The 18,466-nt window shown below is 36.4% G+C and overlaps 5 protein-coding genes across 11 annotated transcripts; 3 read left to right on the forward strand and 2 right to left on the reverse strand.

Moving 5' to 3' along the window:
* The first annotated feature begins 1,279 nt into the window (after positions 1-1,279).
* Positions 1,280-3,200, forward strand: LOC113508315. Its single transcript, XM_026891273.1, has 2 exons — positions 1,280-2,588; positions 2,782-3,200. Exons 1-2 carry the CDS (start codon positions 1,533-1,535, stop codon positions 3,052-3,054), a joined length of 1,329 nt encoding a protein of 442 aa, XP_026747074.1. The 5' UTR covers positions 1,280-1,532; the 3' UTR covers positions 3,055-3,200.
* LOC113508314 (coiled-coil domain-containing protein 22 homolog) lies at positions 3,086-5,966 on the reverse strand. Of its 2 annotated transcripts, XM_026891271.1 has the most exons (8): positions 5,724-5,966; positions 5,460-5,631; positions 5,089-5,347; positions 4,683-4,957; positions 4,366-4,593; positions 4,077-4,216; positions 3,819-3,984; positions 3,086-3,428 (listed from the first exon to the last, which is right to left on the reverse strand). In XM_026891271.1, exons 1-8 carry the CDS (start codon positions 5,771-5,773, stop codon positions 3,210-3,212), a joined length of 1,509 nt encoding a protein of 502 aa, XP_026747072.1. In that variant the 5' UTR covers positions 5,774-5,966; the 3' UTR covers positions 3,086-3,209. The 2 variants fall into 2 exon arrangements, with proteins under 2 accessions (XP_026747072.1, XP_026747073.1); XM_026891272.1 differs by lacking the exon at positions 5,724-5,966 and having other exon boundaries at positions 3,210-3,428; positions 5,465-5,552.
* Positions 5,967-6,367: 401 nt separating this feature from the next.
* On the forward strand, positions 6,368-7,387 carry LOC113508319 (cytochrome b-c1 complex subunit 8). The gene is made up of 2 exons (XM_026891282.1): positions 6,368-6,634; positions 7,218-7,387. Exons 1-2 carry the CDS (start codon positions 6,481-6,483, stop codon positions 7,310-7,312), a joined length of 249 nt encoding a protein of 82 aa, XP_026747083.1. The 5' UTR covers positions 6,368-6,480; the 3' UTR covers positions 7,313-7,387.
* Positions 7,388-13,665: 6,278 nt separating this feature from the next.
* Positions 13,666-17,994, forward strand: LOC113508316 (UDP-N-acetylglucosamine transporter). 6 transcript variants are annotated; one of them, XM_026891275.1, is made up of 8 exons: positions 13,666-14,055; positions 14,156-14,234; positions 14,502-14,691; positions 14,849-14,959; positions 15,084-15,298; positions 15,553-15,828; positions 16,025-16,381; positions 17,799-17,994. In XM_026891275.1, the coding sequence occupies exons 3-8, from the start codon at positions 14,508-14,510 to the stop codon at positions 17,838-17,840; spliced, it is 1,185 nt and encodes a 394-aa protein (XP_026747076.1). In that variant the 5' UTR covers positions 13,666-14,055; positions 14,156-14,234; positions 14,502-14,507; the 3' UTR covers positions 17,841-17,994. The 6 variants fall into 6 exon arrangements, with proteins under 6 accessions (XP_026747076.1, XP_026747078.1, XP_026747077.1 ...); XM_026891277.1 differs by lacking the exon at positions 14,156-14,234 and having other exon boundaries at positions 13,666-13,992; XM_026891276.1 differs by lacking the exon at positions 14,156-14,234 and having other exon boundaries at positions 13,666-13,987.
* On the reverse strand, positions 17,003-18,353 carry LOC113508317 (39S ribosomal protein L22, mitochondrial). The gene is made up of 3 exons (XM_026891280.1): positions 18,040-18,353; positions 17,438-17,651; positions 17,003-17,277 (listed from the first exon to the last, which is right to left on the reverse strand). Exons 1-3 carry the CDS (start codon positions 18,220-18,222, stop codon positions 17,057-17,059), a joined length of 618 nt encoding a protein of 205 aa, XP_026747081.1. The 5' UTR covers positions 18,223-18,353; the 3' UTR covers positions 17,003-17,056.
* Between the last annotated feature and the right edge of the window lie 113 nt (positions 18,354-18,466).

An 18,466-nucleotide genomic window follows, 5' to 3' on the forward strand; every position in this document is an offset into this window, starting at 1 on the left:
CTGGCCCACTCAGCAATTTCTGCAAATCTCAGTTCAAATAGAGCTTCAATTGAGATTTATTATACCAACTTCATATAAATATAGCACGATGGCACCTAAAGTAGGATAGGCACTAGTACTACGTTATCACGCTAAGTCAAGGCCATCATCTCCTCCATCATAGGTTTGACAAAGCTAGATTCAACACTGCAAATTGGCCGTGAATTTTCAGCACCGCGAAGAAAGTTTTAATTTTTTTTTTAAAGAACTTTCGATCTTTCTGAAAAGTTAGGTAACGTTCTTGATAGACCTCATTAATGAGTCGTTAAATGATCCATGAAGTGTTAGAAAGTATGGAAAATTAACGCAAAATTCGTAACAACTCCCTCAGGTGTGTACTAAGAACGGCGAACTCAGTGGTTGATGGAATCATGAAATAAATCAAGCCTATGGCACTCCTCTCTTTCCAATTTCCTAAGATTAATAAATTCCAAGTGGAATAACGCATTCTATTCTCTATAATAACGCAGACTAGATATTTCTGTATGTTAAAGGGTCGCTCTAATTATGCCTGTCATACTAAATTAACTTAAACAGTATTCTTGTTGTGGCTCAGTCGCACGTGCGCTTTATAGCTCTTCTCCCAGCTCGTATCCGAGGATAAAGTCAAAGAGAACGTCGAGCGCGCGCTGACTGTAGAAAACATTAAAGTATTGGGTGGGTACCTGCTAGACCACGATTGAAACCTTGCTTAGACGACTACCGACGATATAACGACCGAACACTACCAGGACAATCATCGTGCGTGGTTTGCGGTTGTGCTTTTCGGACAACCGATGTAGAAACATATTTTATAAAATCGAAAATCGTGGGGAGTAGACATTTAAGCCAGAGGGAATTATGTGGGTGTTGTATATGTATTTAAAAACGCTTCAAGGGAATATTGTTATTAACTCATACTCAATATTATCAACTCAAAGCAGACCAAAAAGTAAATATTATTTATTATGTACCTAGTCTTAGCCGCAACAAACATGAACCAACAAATTTTCATCGAAATCTATAATGCCGTTATAGACACTTCTCGTAACTCTGGGTGGATAATATATGCTACCTAACTAAATGAGTAAGTAAAAACTTGATCTACTATTTAAGAGTTGCATATAACTTTTAACAACAATTAAATATTTCTTGAGTGCTATAAATTGTAAAATACGTATTTATTGGAAAATTCCTGATTTCAGACTTATCAAGCATTACCTACTATTTAATTTATCAGGCTTATTTTATACGTCACACTGGTAGTGATAATTTCTCATTTTACCACAGAATAAGTAGATTTTCTAACCAAAAAAAATATTATTAATTTTAAATCACACAGAATTTGTTATCTCTGGTAGATTGTTTCTACTGTCTACTGTCTACTGTCAAGTCCATCTGTCAGACCGGCAAAGTACTTGTTTAGTAAATGCAACCGAGGTTAGAAGCAGTAGGTACTTCTTAACCTTAATTTATTAAACTATTGCTCATTAACTGATATTGCAATTTGCAATATGTTACGGAACAGTCGCAAAGTATTACTTCAAAATAGTGTTCGCCCAATTATTTATCATAAGAAGACGTTTCTTACACAAGAGTACAAATGTACAGAAGCCTGGAAAAAGATGAATTCCTCACCTGTATTTAATAAAATCAACATAAATGATTTCTACAATGTAGTCGACCAGAATTATACTTCGAAAGGTGTCATAAGTGCAATTGATGTTGACATATTTGCTAACGCTATCAAAGATTCTAGTCATCTGGAGGAGTTGAAGGACATGCTTCATAAACTGCGCTTATCGGCAGAAACAGGCAACATGTTAGAATCAACACGACAAGCTACTGTAAGAAATTACATGGAATTTGGAGATATTAATGAACTAGTGGAAATATTAAAAAATCCTTTGAACTTTGGTGTCTTTCTTGACTACTACAGTGCGAACATATTGTTGGACAATCTAATTACAACGGCCAACTATGAACAGGCAGCAAGAGTCGCTGCTTTAATGATGTTACAAGAAGAGTATGATAATGACATCACATGTACTCTATGCCAGTATGCCTGTCTTAAATACATCACTAACTATGTCCCTCCAGAACCTGTTCCTGCACCTCCAGAACAAAAAAATAAAAAAGTTGAAGAAATAAAGATCAGAATAAAATTCCTTCGTAACCCATATTTTGATGACCACTTTGATATTCAAGATACATTTACACTATCTGGTAAAACATTGGCATGGATCTCTGAGAGGGTAAAAGACAATTTAAGCAACAACTTACAAATCATTGGATGGCTTATCTACAGGAAATTTGATAAATTATCTGCTTTCTGTGAAACTATAAGTAAAGAAAAGTCATTTAAAGTGTATGCTGAAGTCCTGAAGCTATTACAGAGAGAAACCGGTATTGTTGATGCTGAGTCTAAACCAGTATTAGAAAATTGTTTTGCAATCTTAAACAAAGTTCAACAAACCCCTTCAGATGTGTCATTAGAAGAATCACTAAAAAATGCCATTGAAAATGCTATTAACAAATCTCATAAAAATGATGTTTCAAATCAAGAACAGGTAATTTTAATATTCTGTATTAGATGACTAATATCAAACCTATACACAGCTAAACCCTCAATAGAAATCATCAAATAAACATTACAGTTACCGTCTATAAACTCACATTACATTACAACGACACAATATTTGTCACAAAATGTATTCCTGTCTATGGCATCCAAAATCTTACAATTTTTTCAATTTCTTTCAGCTCTACTCATCATGGTCAAAAATAAGAGAGGAAAAACTTGCAGAACAAGCCCAAAGACTGGACAGAGCCCGCCGCCTTCAGCTGGTACAAGAGAAACAAAAAGAATTGGAGACTGAAGAGCAGAAACTATGGTTCTTTGAAAATGAAGACAAAATAGACCTTCAAATAGAGGAGAAAGAAAAACTTGTTGATAAGTCCACACTCAAGAAAAAAGTTACTAAAACTACTGATGAAAATTATATTCCACCTGAGATTCGCCCAAAGAAGAAATGAGGTTTACGAAGTGCTAAATAAATAGAAATTAGAAACTTTAAGTTACTTTAATATGGTACAGAGTAAATAAAGACTCATACATTTTAATACACTGTCATACATGGATAAATATAATAAAGAAATGAGATAAGCTTAGTTATAAAGGATATATATTTTTAATTTTCCTCCTGTATTTTAGTGAGATCAGCTTGTATTTTTCGAAGAGTGTCCTCAGTCCTTTTTGCTGTTTCAGTCTTAATGTTTTCTTCCAAGTCAACAATATCTCTAGCTAATGTTCCTGTGTCATTGACAAGGGAAACTATAGTGTTGCACTCGGAATGTAGAAGAGCTAGTAATTTATATGCTTTCTTGGCTTGGTCATCTTTTTTGGCATCCTGAAAAGAGGAGTTATAAAATAGATAAAAAACTTAAAAATAAAAGCATTGCCTTTGCTGTTTACAAGAAATATTATTCCAACCTAATACTAAACATGCACCACCAAGACTTACATTCACGGCGACAATGAAAAAGAAGTGTCTTATAAAAATTTTTTGGTGGTAAAAATATTCCAAAATAAAATCGAATAATAGGTAGCGTCCATCGCTTCATAATTATTTTCACAACCTATCGGAAAGGCGCGTCATCGGAGTCATAGAACAGTTCGGAGATTTACTTCCCGACATAAGACGCCCACGTACCGTATTACCAGCGTTAGGCGAGTGTGCAGCGCGATCGCATATGTTTATTCGTACGATTAGCCTTTCTTATAATTATCAAGAACTTACTCTGAAAAGAGTTTCATCAGCAATAGAGAAACATCTATCAAGTTGACCTTCCAGTGTGTTAATCTCTTTCTGTAACTGTCTGGTGTCATCCAAGATCTTCTTTATCTCCATATTTTGTTTATCCACATTACTAATTATCTCTAATATACGTTTTGTGTAAATTGATCTAAAAGGTAACATATTAACAATTTTATAATCACCAAATGTAATAAACATGCACTCTGAACATTTTTAAAAGATACATAATATTAATCAAACCTTTTGTTTCCACCTCTCAGTTTTCCATAATTCTCCTTTAATTGGTTGGCCAATACTTCTTTCTTTTCATATTCATCTTTTAAAGCTTTAGCATTCTCCTTTAGATTGCCTAATATCTTTCTACATCTGCTTCTTTCAGGCTGGAACAAAGTCATTACAGGAGTGTAAACTTAAAATGTATGAATTTCCAAGTACTTACATCATTTTGCCTAAGGTTTCTCCATGGATGTCTATAACAGCACCAAAAGTAGTTTAATATGTCAAATTGTATAGACTAAGAGACACATACCTCTAATAAATCCATAGTACTTGCTATTTTATCAATTTCAACCATAAGGGACAAGTTCCTTGAAGTTAATTCTTCACTCTGTCTGTGCAAAGAGCTGATATTTCTCTGAACTCTCTCTATCAGTCCGTCTGATACATTGTCTGCCTCAATATCAGTTATTCCAATGCTGCTTAGAATATTTTGTACATTTTTGAGATCTGCATCAGCTCTTTCACAAGATTTTTGCACCTGTAAAATGGGTAATTTTCGTAAAACCATGGCACAATTTTATATATATTTAGTAGTGTTCAATTGCATATTTACTAGTATTGAATTACCTGTGAAAATTCAACTTCCATGACATTCTTTTCACTCTCAAGTGAGTCCAACTTCTGTCTCAAAACAATAGCTAGTTCTTTTAACTCTTTAAGACTCTTCTTATTTTCTGGCCTTGTCTCAGGCTTGTGAACAACAACTTCCTGCTCAATATTTTGTGCAGGCTCTGTGGCTGCTGGCTGTATTATATTTGTCTGGCTTATTTCTTTTATCTTTAGCAGCTTTTCTATTATTTGTTCATCAGTTAGACATGTCACACTAGATGTTGGAGTCTTGTCTAAAAGTATGAGTTTATTAAGTTTCATGATATCAACTACGAAATTTATAAGATAATAGAAAATGAATAATAAAGTTACTATACTGATCAATATAATTAATGTCTTGTTTTTAACATAATATTAGTTTTACCTGAATAGCAATAGTCCCCAATATTTGTTGTATTGGGCTTACAACAAGGAGGTATCCACATAGATTTCAATTCTTCACCAATTTTGTTACTGATATCTTGCTTCAGTGCAGATTTTTGGTTAGCTAATGGTAGGGTTGTATTTAACTGTTTACCTTCATTTGGTAATCTTTCTATTAAAAACATAAACACTTGTCTCAACTCGCACTCGTTGTGATATAAAAAAGTCTGATAACCAACATCATTCTTATAACCCAAATCCTGAAAAATGTAACAAGCTTTCCATTAGAAGACTTTAAGAGTAACAAATATTAATAATTATATTAATTATCAAGAAAAATAATAAATCAAATGTTCATAATAAAAAGTATACCTTACAAATAGAAGCTATTTGAGAAGCAACTTCTATTCTTTGAGATATCCCAGATGGTAAGTTTTTAGTCACTTTTACAGACGGGTTTATGGTACTGAGGCAAGTTGATGCAGCCTCTATTATTATGTGGACTGGCAGTTCAGTAATGTTCTTAGTCTCATCATCAATGTTTCTGAAAAATAATTTAGAAATTGGTTTAAGTCAATGCTTCTCTATTGTACACATACACAAAGATTGAAGAGAATTAATAAATAACAGACTTACATATTCAGTTGGCGAAGAAAATGTAAAATAATTGAATCCACTTCTTCCATAATTAAACTTAATTTAAAATTGTAACTTTTGGACAACACTACAGTAAATTCTAAGATAAATGACGTCCTACAGAATACTTTTATACAACTATTTATTTTGTTATTTCGCGAATAACGACCTACTGTAATCAATTTATTTTTAACACCACTTTACAAAGTTCACAGTTGTCTGTCAGTGTCATACACCGACAGTCAACCATACATTCATAGAGTATAGTAAGTATATGGTCGTGGATCACCTATAGTTCATGGATCACCTATAGTTTTGGTGTTATCGGTATGCTCAAAACTAGTAGTGAATACTAATGAGATGACTATTGGTAGATATTCACATTTGAAGCCTCTGCTTCTATTGACTATTTAAACAGAATTCAAATCAAGTCGTTTATAGACCTTAAATAAAGAATCACATTTATAGCCACACTACTAAAAATCGTTGGGGAAACATTTTATTTTATCATTTCCACCAATTGGCCCCATTAGATTCTCGTCAAAACTACAGCGTTACATATTGTGATTTCTAAACAGTTTATTTATTGGTTTTTAAACGATAATAAAAAAAACATATGGGCTGAAATGATAATTGTCAGTGTCACTGTCATTATCAGTCAGTTGACAACATATTCGCGAGGTTCAGGCTCGCCTGACACTGGAAACATTATTGGTTATATAATTCATTAATCAGTGTCAAATTCTAAATCTTCAAAATGGGAAAGCATTTTGGAGAGCTTGCTAAAATTCGAGGGCTAATTACCTACAAGTTGTCACCTCATGAACAACGTGCGTACGCGGGAGCCATTTCAGGTGGATTACCCAACATTTTCCGCAGGTTCCGCGAGAGTGTATTCAAATGGGCCCCTCGTAAGTCTCTTATGAATATTATTATACTTAAACGTAGGTTAAGTTGATTATGTTCATTTAAACATCCTAAATTAAAATACAGAATTATGCAACATTTATCTGTAGATTTTAATGTAAGAAACCTTGGTTAATATGCTATGTTACATGTTTTTCTAACTTGCTACATCAAATCATTTAAATGTAATGCATAGTCTGCTCCATGTCATTAGGTCTTGATTATTTTCAACTATCTGAAATCAACTCTATGTCATGACATGAAAAAATACAACTCATTATAATAATATATATAGTACTCATAATTTGTCAATTAATAACTATAATTACTTTTGTGGTCCGCTGAACCAATCAAAGCCTGCATTCAAGTAAACTGCCAAGATTTTATGTTTTAGTTTAATTCCTAAAATGTAAAGTATTTCTATAAAAAAACAATTATTGACTGTCAAGACCTTTAACTGTATATAATAAATCTCTGCAGGTTATAAAATGAGCAGAGAATGTATACTTAATGATACTATTATATGTAATAAGAATATATCTGAATAATTAAAACCTGGGTACTAAAAATGTATTTTTACCGTTCCAGCTTTCATCATTGGTTACCTGGTATATGAGGGAGTTGAGAGAGAACACCACCGCCTAGCTCGCAAGAATCCCGCAGATTTTGAAAATGATCAATAAATAACTGTTGTAATTAAATTATCAATTATAATTATTTATGTATTAGAAGAATAATTAAAACCGATCCCTTGACAAGGTGTTTTGTATATAAATATTTAATCTTATTGTCACATATTACTGCAAGATTCACATTTATTCAGGATTCCAGATGTGTGAGACTAGCCTAAGGATTATCTGCAATTAATGAAAGTCTATGGGGTTTAGGAACTGAAACAAATAATATGAAAACTAGCCTTTAATTTACAAGACTGATGTGCTTTTCCATCCATCCATGACAACCATTACCAAGCAAAGGTTCAAGGTGATAAATAATCTTTTGATTTGACACCAGCAATAGTGGTTAACTAATTTTGGCTACTTGTTAATAGTCTATTGGCTGCTTCAATGGAATCGTCTAGTTACAAACAAATTAAAGACGTCTAAGAGTATCATACTTTGATAAGAGACGCTAAAGAAGTATAAGTTTTAGTCATTCCCTATCGCTAGGCCCAAACTAGCGGGAATGCTTTCGCTGACAACCGCAAAGAGGCATTTACCCCAATTCAGTAGTAGGTATACAGGCAATTAGGGAGTAGAATCAGTATAACTGTTGACTTTCGCGTAGCGTAAATATTTGTTGTTTGGTCTGCTTAATGATTTTATTTTGTTTTAAATAATAAAGGACATTAATGTGAACTTTTTGCTCGGCGTCTGTTCGTGTTGGGGTCTGAAAGTTCTTTTTTTTTTTTTTTTTTTTTTGTTTATGGCAATCTGCTGTTCTTTACAACAATTTCTGCCAGTGTCGTGTAGTGATAGCACATGGGTAAATTGTAATTATTGACTGGGACAGTTTCCTTTAATATTTTGTTTCTTTTTTACCTGAAACAACACAAATATAGGTGTTAGTAAATATTAATACTTATCATACAGATTATGTACAAACATATAATATATAATACTACATATAAAATAATTACAATCTTATTTTGTTAATTATTATAAATTTAATAAAGGCACATATAATTTGGGGATTGGGAAAGAAGGAAAGGAGATGACGGACATTAACTGGGTGTTGGATTTTTAAGTTACTTATGACCTGATCCATATTAAAGGAATTGTTGCAGGGGCAGTTGAGGAAAATGTGGTCTAGGGAGCCCTCCTCTAGACCACATCCACAAAGGGGATTGTCACGGACACGAATTTTGTGAAGGAAGATTGGAGTACAGCAATGACCAATGCGGATACGGCATATTACTGACGTAACCCACTTTGGGACCTTTTTGAATTTATAGAACCAAGGTTTGGAGGGGATAGAGGGTTGGATTGCTGCGAGTGCTCCGCCCTTGGTCTTACTGGTCTCTGACCAGTAAGATTGCCAGGCTTTGAAGAGGTCTATTTTAGCCTTATGGATCAGGTCATAAGTTTCTACTCTGTAATGGGACTTGTCGGCTAAGCTACTGGAGATAGCCGCTTTAGCGGCTGTATCCGCGCACTCATTGCCTGCGATGCCCATATGGCCTGGTATCCATACAAGTATTACCTCTATATCCTTACTGGAAAGAAAATGCAAAAGGATTTTAATTTCTATAATGATTGGACTTCGGAGGTTATCTTTTAAAGAATTTTTGACAATTGCTTCCAGGGCACTTCTGGAATCGGAGAAAATGACCGCTTTTGTAATATTACTATGCGAAGAGATGTATGAACATGCCTCTAGGATGCCAATACACTCTCCAGTGAACACTGATGTCTCTGGAGGGCATTGGAATTGGAGAAAAGTTTGTTGGTTCGAAATGTAGACGGCAACCCCAGTTTTGCCGTCTGGGCTAAATTTAGATGCGTCTGTAAAGAATCGAAAATGCTCCGGCCACTTATCATTTACAAACTGGGAAAAGTACTGATTCGCCTGAACAGTCTCTTTATTGAGACCAATACTGGGGATGAAATTGGGGACAAAATGTACGACGTTGTATGGGGAGGCAAAGACGGGTAATTTACAACACTGGCGAATCGGGGCAGACTCTCCGACCATACTTAATTTACGAAATGAGTTTAATACTAAAGGGGGGACTTTATGTTTCCAATATGGACTTTGTCTAAACAAGATATCCAAGGTGGATAGTCGCGGCAATAACTTGTGGTTAGAATTAAAGAAGACCTTATACATAAATTTGTCAGCAAGGTATTGCCTGCGAAGGAGAAGGGGAGGGTCGCCACTCTCAACCTGCAGCGCGTTAATCGGTGTAGATCTCATACAACCCAATACAATGCGGAGGGATTTGGACTGGACGATGTCTAACCTAGCCAGTGCAACTTTGCTGCACGGCTCCATCCAAAAGCTAGCATAATCCAACAGACTCCTTATTGTGGCATTGTAAATGAGTTTTAATGTGAACGGATGAGCACCCCACCAAACGCCTGCGAGAGCACGCAACAAATTTAGCTTCTTCTCACATTTGTCAACGACATAGCCAATATGGGAGACACCAGATAATTTTGAGTCCAGGATGACACCCAGGAATTTCACGCGACCCACTAAGTTAATAGGGGAGCCTTCAATTTCCAGGTGAACATCCGGAATAACTCTTTTCCGAGTAAAGATAACTGCGGAGCTCTTAGAGGCAGACAAAGTGAGACCGTGAGAAACTAGCCAGTGGTTTAGGGAGTCGAGAGATACTTGCATGGACGCCGAAGCCTGATCAATCGATGCCTTCGGCAGATAAAGACAGAGATCGTCCGCATACTGCAAGATCCGACAGTCACTGTTGAGGGATCTATGGAGGTCAGAGGTGTATATACTGTAAAGTAGGGGGCTAAGGACCGAACCTTGAGGGAGACCTTTCCAAAGGGTTCTAGATTCAGAATCTACACCAGGGATGTGAAGCTTGACGTAGCGTTCGGAAAATAAGTTACAGATGCAGTGTCGCATCTTAGCCGGGATGCTCATCTGTCGTAATTTACTAATGAGCACGGAAAGAAGAACATTGTCATATGCAGCTGAAATGTCAAGGAAGACCGCTAAAACGGACTCGTTTTTTGAAAAAGCGATACGCGTATCCGTGACAAGGACGCCAATGTCATCCATGGTGCTGACACCTTTTCGGAAACCAAATTGTGACTCTGCTAAAAGATTGCGGTTCTCCACAAACCACTCCAATCGATTTTTAATAAGATGTTCTAGGATTTTACCAATGACGGGTGAGAGAGCAATCGGACGGAAATTATTAATATTGTCGGGGGTTTTTCCTGGCTTTAGGATCGGGATGATTAGCTGGGTTTTCCAGCTTTCTGGGATATGGGAGAGTGTGAAACAGGAGTTGATTAGGGATAGGAGGTACTGGCGACAACGATCACCAGACCTCTTGTAAAAGGAATAGGGAAAGCCATCAATCCCCGGGGCCGAGTCACGGACGTGGTTGAGCACTGACTCTAACTCACGTAACGAAAATGGCAGGTCCAAGGGGTCATAGGAGATGGAGGAAGAGACGAGGGCCGAAGGACATTCCTCGTTAAGAGGAACATAGGGAGGGGCTAGCTTACAGAGGAAGGGGGTCGCGAGGTCAAGAGGAATTATGGAAGGACTTTGGGATGAACAGCCTCGGCTGTATCCCTTAAACTTTTTCCAAATGACTGAGGATGGGGATGAAGGAGACAAGGAAGCGCAGAAATTCTTCCAACCCTCGTATTTCTTCTTTTTGAAGAGGCGCCTGGATCTAGCAAGGATCCGTTTATATTCCATCAGGTTGGTCACCGTCATAGACCCGACGTATCTGGACTCGGCTTCCTTCCGGGCTTTAACCATGGCTGAACACTCACGGTCCCACCAAGGCGGAGATGAAAGCTTCCCAGAAGCCGAGTTCTTAAGCGGGATGCTACGTTCGGCAGCCAACGAGATAGCACCAGAAAATTGCTCTATACAGGCGTCGAGATTGTCTGGAGTAACTTCCGGCATAGAAAGGACTAGGGAATCTAGGTATCGGGAATACAAGTCCCAGTTAGCACCTGGAAGCTTGAATCTTAGGAGGGGAGGATTGTCTCGACTGGGTAGTGATCTATTAATAAGGGTGGTGCGGATGGGGTAGTGATCACTACCATGGGTGTGGTTAATACGGTGCCAATCCAATTGACCCGTCAGGCTGTTCGAGCAGATAGCGAGGTCCACGCAACTTCTATTTTGGCCAGGTCTGGGAAGGCGGGTTTCCAACCCACCGTTGACGACACAGAGCCCGACCTCATCGATTAAATCGACAAGGTCCAACCCCGGGCCATCACAGTAGTCGGATCCCCAGAGGAGGTGGTGACAGTTAAAATCACCCAGGATTATGGTAGGGGTTTGGACGGAACAAATATTTTTAATATATTGGAAACATGTGGGATTAGGGGAGGGGATATATATAGAAATAAAATTAATGCCGAGTAGGTTTACACCCACGACACCAACTTCATCGCCATGGGGAGGAAGAGAAAGAGGGGAGAAGGAGAGGGAATTATTCACAAGTATAGCGGCTCCGCCATAACCATCAGGACGGTCATCACGGAGCACGCTATACCTGGGGATATTAAAATGGAGACGTGGGGTTAGCCACGTCTCTGCAATTGCAAAGATTGCAGGATTATACCAGTTTATTAGGTGAGTGACCTCATGTCTTTTCGGGAGGACACTCCTGGCGTTCCACTGGAGGAGATGGAATGTGACGGTGGGAGAAGAGGTTTACAATGTTTTTGGCAACGTGGTCTGGTAAGGGATAGGAAGAAAGAATAGTTGTGAGCAACATCACTATCTGCTCGACAGCAGAAACGTTTTCGGGAGGGGTAAGGTTGTTAGGAAGTCCACAACCGTTGGCGGGTTGGGGAAGGGTAAAACTGTTTAGGATGTTTTGGTGAGCCTGTCGGTCGTAGCCCGGGGAAAGTGGGGCATGGGATTTCGGCGGAAGGAATACAGTTTTCCTGTATGATGTGGTGGTAGGTTGGCGAGGGTGGAAAGGACGAGCTGCTTGGGATGGGTGGAGAGAGTGTGGGGCGGAGGGAGCTGATGCTACCACATCAGCAAAGGACTTTCGGGCCGGGGGGAATAACTTTGCTGCCTCAGAGTAGGACAGATTTTTTTGAGACATGCAGGTTTTTATGTTCCTCTGCCTTTGGTGCTCTGGACATTGCCGGCTGGTGGCCAGATGGGACCCTTCGCAAAATATGCAAATAGGCTCCTCTGATGTACACCCTTCCCCAAAGTGATCTCCACCACAGCGGAAGCACCGTGGCTTAGACCTACATTGGGTCTTGGTGTGCCCAAACCTACAACATCCAAAGCATTGAATGGTGGGATAGTTGTATAGCTCTACAAGGAGGGAGTTATGACAGCAAAAAACACGTTCAGGGAGAACCCTACCGTCAAAAGTTATGACCACTGAAGAAGTGGGCAGCCATTCCGATTTGCCATCATTGGTAACTTTCCTATTCAGCCGTCTAATTTTTAGAATCTGACCACTGCCTGAAGGCGATTTTAAATTGTCTGAGCATTCTAAGTCAGACCAGTCTGCTGGAACACCTTTTACTACACCCATACGTGTTATATTAAAAGTAGGGATCAGCATGGAGTATCCTTTGTCCTTCAAGAAAGAGCTTTCTAGGAAGGCATTAGCGTCCTTGGGGGCTTTGAACTCTACTGAGATACGGTTTCTACCTATTTTTTTAATTCCATCTTCAGTAATGTTTTTAACCTTATTTTTCAACAGCAACTGTCCAAACCTCACTGGGTGCATGGTCGAACCCGCCTTAGGGTCTACGTCCGCATACGACACGAATACAATGTATGGGGCAACGTCAGTGTCTGTGTATTTAGACCTAGCTATAAGGGATGGTGCAGAGATCCTGTCGCGTTTTGACGAAGGCGTTATGGTGTCGTCGTTACACTGGTCCTTTCCTTTATCATCTATCGGTCTTTTGCGCTTCGGTAGGGAAGTTTGAGTCTCCATAGCCTCAAAAGACGCCAAAGGAGCTGTTACCACGGGAGTATACTCAAACAATTCTCGTGATTGGGGATTGGGGTCGGGTTGGGGGTTGGTTTCATGTGGGGGTTGATCATTGGGATCTGGCGGGCGGCCCGGGGGCCGGTCGTCAGCGTCCATGATCGCGCGGCGGCTGCCGCATAAAACAAGGTAGTACCGTGTACTTACCGGTAAATTTGACGCTCACAAACACAAAACACAAAGGACACACACAGATAAGTAAAACACACCCAAAATAAAATCGGAAAAACGAAATTCTACTGCCCAAAAGCTTAGAAAAAGAAACTCCACATGTGTTAATCAACAAACACAAACCGGAAGTCCCTGAAAGTTCTTCTTCCTCACCTTTAAGGGACGAGGCTAGAATACTTTACTTTATCGCATTACTATAATGGGCATAAGATTGCGGGTAGACTAGTAATTATATGTAAGTTTTTAAAATATTTGTATAAATCATCGGGGGGATATAAAATAAAATAAGATAAAAAAAATCTAGACCTTCATTGAAAGAAAAAAGCAGTGTTCTCCTTGTAGATATTTAAAAATATTGCAAGGCACAAATATATTTTTTCAGCCACTCAACATTTTTTTAGAAAATGTCATTGTCAAAATAAATTTCAACAGTTCATTGGCTTACTTTGCCGACGTCAACAAAATTTGACGGCCGCGGTCTGCGAGCGAAGATTTTAATGTAGTGTAAATAATAAAATAATTTTATTTCGCTAATTATTTCATATTCAAGGGAAACCCACAAAATCGGTAATCATTTCCTCATGGTCATAATTTTAGTGTCATTTATTTTATCTAGTGTACGATTGCAAACTTGATTATTAATGCTTTAATAATTTTATTTACCCAGAAAACTTCTACTAACTAAAACAAAAAGCATGATGTGGTGATCTTGCCAATGATAAAATTAATTAAAACTTTATGGTGTTGTAAGTACATGACATCATTACAATAATATGCATATAAACTACATTCATAGAATCTTTTCTCTCATTTAATATATTTACTTTACGACTAGTACCCACGCATGCACTATATATTCCACGTATTAATATTTATCTTTTATCGAATAACAAATCTGTGTAGTGATATCAATACTACAAAATCAAAATTACTATCAACCATTTAGCTTATCTTAAATACAATATGTAAGTTATATTTTTTCATAATTACAATTTCCGTTTTTACCTACTAAGGTTCCTATGAAGTCAACTGACACAACTGATGAGCTTGCAGTGAATACTGAGCACGTAGCAAGTGAGGGGGTGGAACTGGACGATCTGCAGGATCACACACCTGTCACAACGCAATTAAACAAAAACGAAGACAATATGGATGGTGATTCTAAGAAAGCACAGTACATGCACAATAGAAGAGTTAATTTTGGTAAACCTTCCATTTTTTAAATGAACATAAATTTATTTATATTACTTTCAAAGTTAAACATCATAATTTCATTTATCTTCTTGGTAGGCCAAAAGAAAGGAAGACAATATATATGTTTTTTAAACATATTGTTAGTTATTATTCATATTCATTTCAGGTTACATAAAATATGTCAGCTTACTGATATTAACAATACAAAATGCAGCATTAGGTCTAAGTATGCGGTATGCTCGGACAAGAGATGTGGAAATGTTTTCTTCTGCAGCTGGTAAGAATTTTTAATACTTTAATAAATCTACTACATAATACCAATATTTCACATATAATCGTCATTTAATACGGTATGTATAAAATACAGTGAAACAAATTAATTTAATTGTGTTTTATTGCAGCTGTTTTAATGGCGGAAGTATTTAAACTAATTATATGTGTGTGCCTTGTGATGCAAGAGTCTGGGGGTGTACATAAAGGAGCGCAGTCTATTTACAATATAGTTATATTAAATGTTAGAGACACATTACGTGTTTGTGTGCCCTCCGTCCTATACATAGTGCAGAACAACTTGTTGTATTTATCAGCATCGAATTTAGATGCCGCCACTTATCAGGTAATTTTTAAATAATAAGAGACTACTAAGTTAAAAAAAACATGCTTCTAACATGATGTGAGGCCACATTTCGAAAAGGTAATTAAATATTTGAGAATTTTTAAACTAAGTCAATTGTATGATTCTTGTTTTGATAGTAGGCTAACACCTGTGTAAGTAAGAGTTCTAAATGAATTAAAATAATATTAATTAGGTATTTGCCAAACTCATCAAATACGTTTATGTATCCTCTTTACATCAATTTTAAATTTCAGGTAACATATCAGTTAAAAATATTGACTACCGCATTCTTTGCCGTACTTGTATTAAAACGGTCACTCAAGAAATGGCAGTGGTTGGCATTAGCGATCCTGGCTGGAGGTGTAGCTCTTGTACAGCTGTCTTCAAGTGAAAAGGCGCATTCTACCAAGCCCTCGCACTTACCGGAACAGTCTAAATTATTAGGATTTGGTGCTGCATTAGCTGCCTGCTTTATATCCGGTTTCGCTGGAATATACTTTGAAAAAGTACTTAAAGAATCTGACATATCTGTAAGTGCATTTTGTTAATAAAAATACCTACTCATTGTATGCATTGTTGTCGTGGTATCCAATAGCTCTTATTATCTTTCCTATGATTAACATAATAAATGTACAGAACCATTTTAGTTGGACAAAGGTGTAGCTCAGGGCCATTTAGTCTTTGTTTGACTATTCTATATTTTTAAATATGACTTGTTTGTTTCAGGTGTGGATGAGAAATGTGCAATTGAGTTTACTTTCATTGCCATTTGGAACTATAACATATCTTATAAATGAGGGAACCAAAAATAACTTATTGAAAGGCTTTGATGGATTTGTTTGGTATTTAGTCATATTACAAGCAGCAGGAGGATTAATTGTTGCCGTTGTTGTCAAATATGCTGACAACATACTGAAGGGTTTTGCAACATCGGTTGCCATTATCATATCCTGTATAGCTTCTATATACCTATTTGATTTCAACTTGACTGTACAGTTTGCTCTTGGCACAATGTTTGTCATATTTTCAATATTCCTGTATGGTTACGTGCCCAAGAAACCAGAGCCCAGGACTTCATTAAATGTATGATCATTTTCATTACTTAATTTATGTGCTACAAATAACTTTATTCAGTGCAGCCATACTTTATGACCATAATAACTGCTTTAAACAATATATTTTCTTAAAAAAAGTAGCATTATCACCTTGTGTGAGAGTTTAAATCACTACAAATTAAAATTTAATAAGTAGTACTGTGATAGTACTAAGAAGAAAAGTATTTAAATAATTATAATTTTTTATAGCTTATTAGTATGATGATTTGCCTATTTTAAGTAAACAAAATAGGTAAGTATTTCATTGAGTAGCTGTATAATCTGAGAACCTTACTTTTTTAAGGTTGCTAATATCAAACTTTAAAATCATTGTTAATTATGATCAATGTAGTGTAACTAGTTGATATCATTTTGTTTTAATTTCATTTTAATTAAATGTTAAGTAATCATCACAGGACTTCCATACTTAAAATAGATTATTGTATTTCTTGTATGCTCAAAGAATTTCTTTTAATGAATTATTTTCTTAAATATTTACTTCAAAAGCATTAACTTTGTAACTAAGTATTATCAAATGTCAGGAGTCAGTAAAATATAAAGTTTTGTTATGGTAAGTAATTACATAATAATAAAATAAGAGAAAAAAATATCAGATTCTAAGCTATTTTATATTTCTAAAACTTGTTAATAAATTATATACAAATCAATATGAATTTATGATCTTTCTCTTCCTCATTTGTTCCAGCCAATTGTTCAGTTGTTGTTGAGGTGTCTGAGGGTTCACTTTATAATAATCTGCAGGGGGCTTTCCCTCTTCCAATCTTACAAAATAATGACTGAACTGATATCTTACTTCTCCCATGCGCCCTCTAGCATGCCTTCGAATGCCCTTTATCACCATTCCTTGGCCAGAAAATGATTCCGCTGTAAAAGGATTTAATTTTTATACATTTGTTTCCAAAACCGCTTTGTTTATATTCATGATTTCAGGTGGTTTGGGAAAGCTGTTTACTTATAGGGAAGCGGTAATGTTTTTTTTTTTTGCAATTTTAATGTGAGGTAAAATTCCACATGCTCTACTTACCAACCCACAAATTGCTTCTGAATTCAACATTGTGTTCTTTTACAGCAAGTTCTTGAGCTTCTAATATAGCTTCTTTAACAAATATAGCTCCTTTTTTATTTACAAAGCTCAGCTGTTTTACAGCTTCATCAACAGTCATCCCTCTGACCAAACAGGCAATATACCAAAGTTTTTCAGGGCTGTACTTAATATTGGTCTTCTGGTGACATACAAACTGAAAAAAAACATTGAAATAAATTTTTATTACAACATTCTTTTATTTTCTTTATAATCAAAACTCATTTATAACCCACAAAGAGCGCAAAAATCATTTAGGTATGTCTGTTCATATTAGTATCTAATAGTATTATTCTTCTTTCAGGAACAAGAGAAATGTAGTGAAGAGAAATCTTTAAAAAAATAAGAAAACCACTTTTTTTCAAACTATGATGACTTGAAGACTGTGCAAAGATCTTTTTTTCATTTTATGCTTAGTAGTATTTTTATACTTCTATTGTAGATATAATACAATACAAAATATGGAAAAGTTGTGATTAAACATTGATATTACCAGCAAATGTGTTCCTGAATTTATGTGTAGACTACATTTCAACATAACTTACAGCAGGTCTGGGTTCCTCTTCTGGTGATTGTGGAGGGTATACTTTCTTGTTGTGAAGCAAAAATCTCTTAGGCAGGTCTGATTTAGACCATGCTAAAGCTGTTATACCGGTGTGCAGGCTATTGACATGAACTTGATTGGAGTTTAAACCAGCGGCACATAGTCTCTTAAATAATTGGTTCATTTTAAAATATAGGTATAGTCTCTGTTTTGATAATATTGATGTGTAGCTCACACAATGTAATAACCTAACTAACGACAAGAAGTTGACATCTGGAATCTAGTGAAAAGATCTATCAAATTTTCATTTATATACTCTGCGATAGCCGCAGAGTATAAAAATGAAAACTTGTCTGCGGCCTTATATCTATGATATTTAGAATATAATTACAAATTCTACGCTATTAATTATATGTCTGTGTCTGCGG

The sequence above is a fragment of the Trichoplusia ni genome, chromosome 2 (genome assembly GCF_003590095.1).
Source record: "Trichoplusia ni isolate ovarian cell line Hi5 chromosome 2, tn1, whole genome shotgun sequence".
In the NCBI taxonomy this organism is placed as follows: domain Eukaryota; kingdom Metazoa; phylum Arthropoda; class Insecta; order Lepidoptera; family Noctuidae; genus Trichoplusia; species Trichoplusia ni.

What these genes read in the sequence shown, in the direction of transcription:
- LOC113508315 (XM_026891273.1), top strand. Translation starts at nt 1,533, where the DNA reads ATGTTACGGAACAGTCGCAAAGTATTACTTCAAAATAGTGTTCGCCCA. An exon ending in ATGTTTCAAATCAAGAACAG is followed by an intron (nt 2,589 to 2,781) that starts GTAATTTTAATA and finishes AATTTCTTTCAG; the next exon opens with CTCTACTCATCATGGTCAAA.
- LOC113508314 (XM_026891271.1), bottom strand. Translation starts at nt 5,773, where the DNA reads ATGGAAGAAGTGGATTCAATTATTTTACATTTTCTTCGCCAACTGAAT. An exon ending in TTTCTTCGCCAACTGAATAT is followed by an intron (nt 5,632 to 5,723) that starts GTAAGTCTGTTA and finishes ATTATTTTTCAG; the next exon opens with AAACATTGATGATGAGACTA. An exon ending in TGGGGACTATTGCTATTCAG is followed by an intron (nt 4,958 to 5,088) that starts GTAAAACTAATA and finishes TCATACTTTTAG; the next exon opens with ACAAGACTCCAACATCTAGT.
- LOC113508319 (XM_026891282.1), top strand. Translation starts at nt 6,481, where the DNA reads ATGGGAAAGCATTTTGGAGAGCTTGCTAAAATTCGAGGGCTAATTACC. An exon ending in TGTATTCAAATGGGCCCCTC is followed by an intron (nt 6,635 to 7,217) that starts GTAAGTCTCTTA and finishes TTACCGTTCCAG; the next exon opens with CTTTCATCATTGGTTACCTG.
- LOC113508316 (XM_026891275.1), top strand. Translation starts at nt 14,508, where the DNA reads ATGAAGTCAACTGACACAACTGATGAGCTTGCAGTGAATACTGAGCAC. An exon ending in CAATAGAAGAGTTAATTTTG is followed by an intron (nt 14,692 to 14,848) that starts GTAAACCTTCCA and finishes TATTCATTTCAG; the next exon opens with GTTACATAAAATATGTCAGC. An exon ending in TTAAAGAATCTGACATATCT is followed by an intron (nt 15,829 to 16,024) that starts GTAAGTGCATTT and finishes TGTTTGTTTCAG; the next exon opens with GTGTGGATGAGAAATGTGCA.
- LOC113508317 (XM_026891280.1), bottom strand. Translation starts at nt 18,222, where the DNA reads ATGAACCAATTATTTAAGAGACTATGTGCCGCTGGTTTAAACTCCAAT. An exon ending in AAGAGGAACCCAGACCTGCT is followed by an intron (nt 17,652 to 18,039) that starts GTAAGTTATGTT and finishes GTTTTTTTTCAG; the next exon opens with TTTGTATGTCACCAGAAGAC. An exon ending in CAGAAGCAATTTGTGGGTTG is followed by an intron (nt 17,278 to 17,437) that starts GTAAGTAGAGCA and finishes ATCCTTTTACAG; the next exon opens with CGGAATCATTTTCTGGCCAA.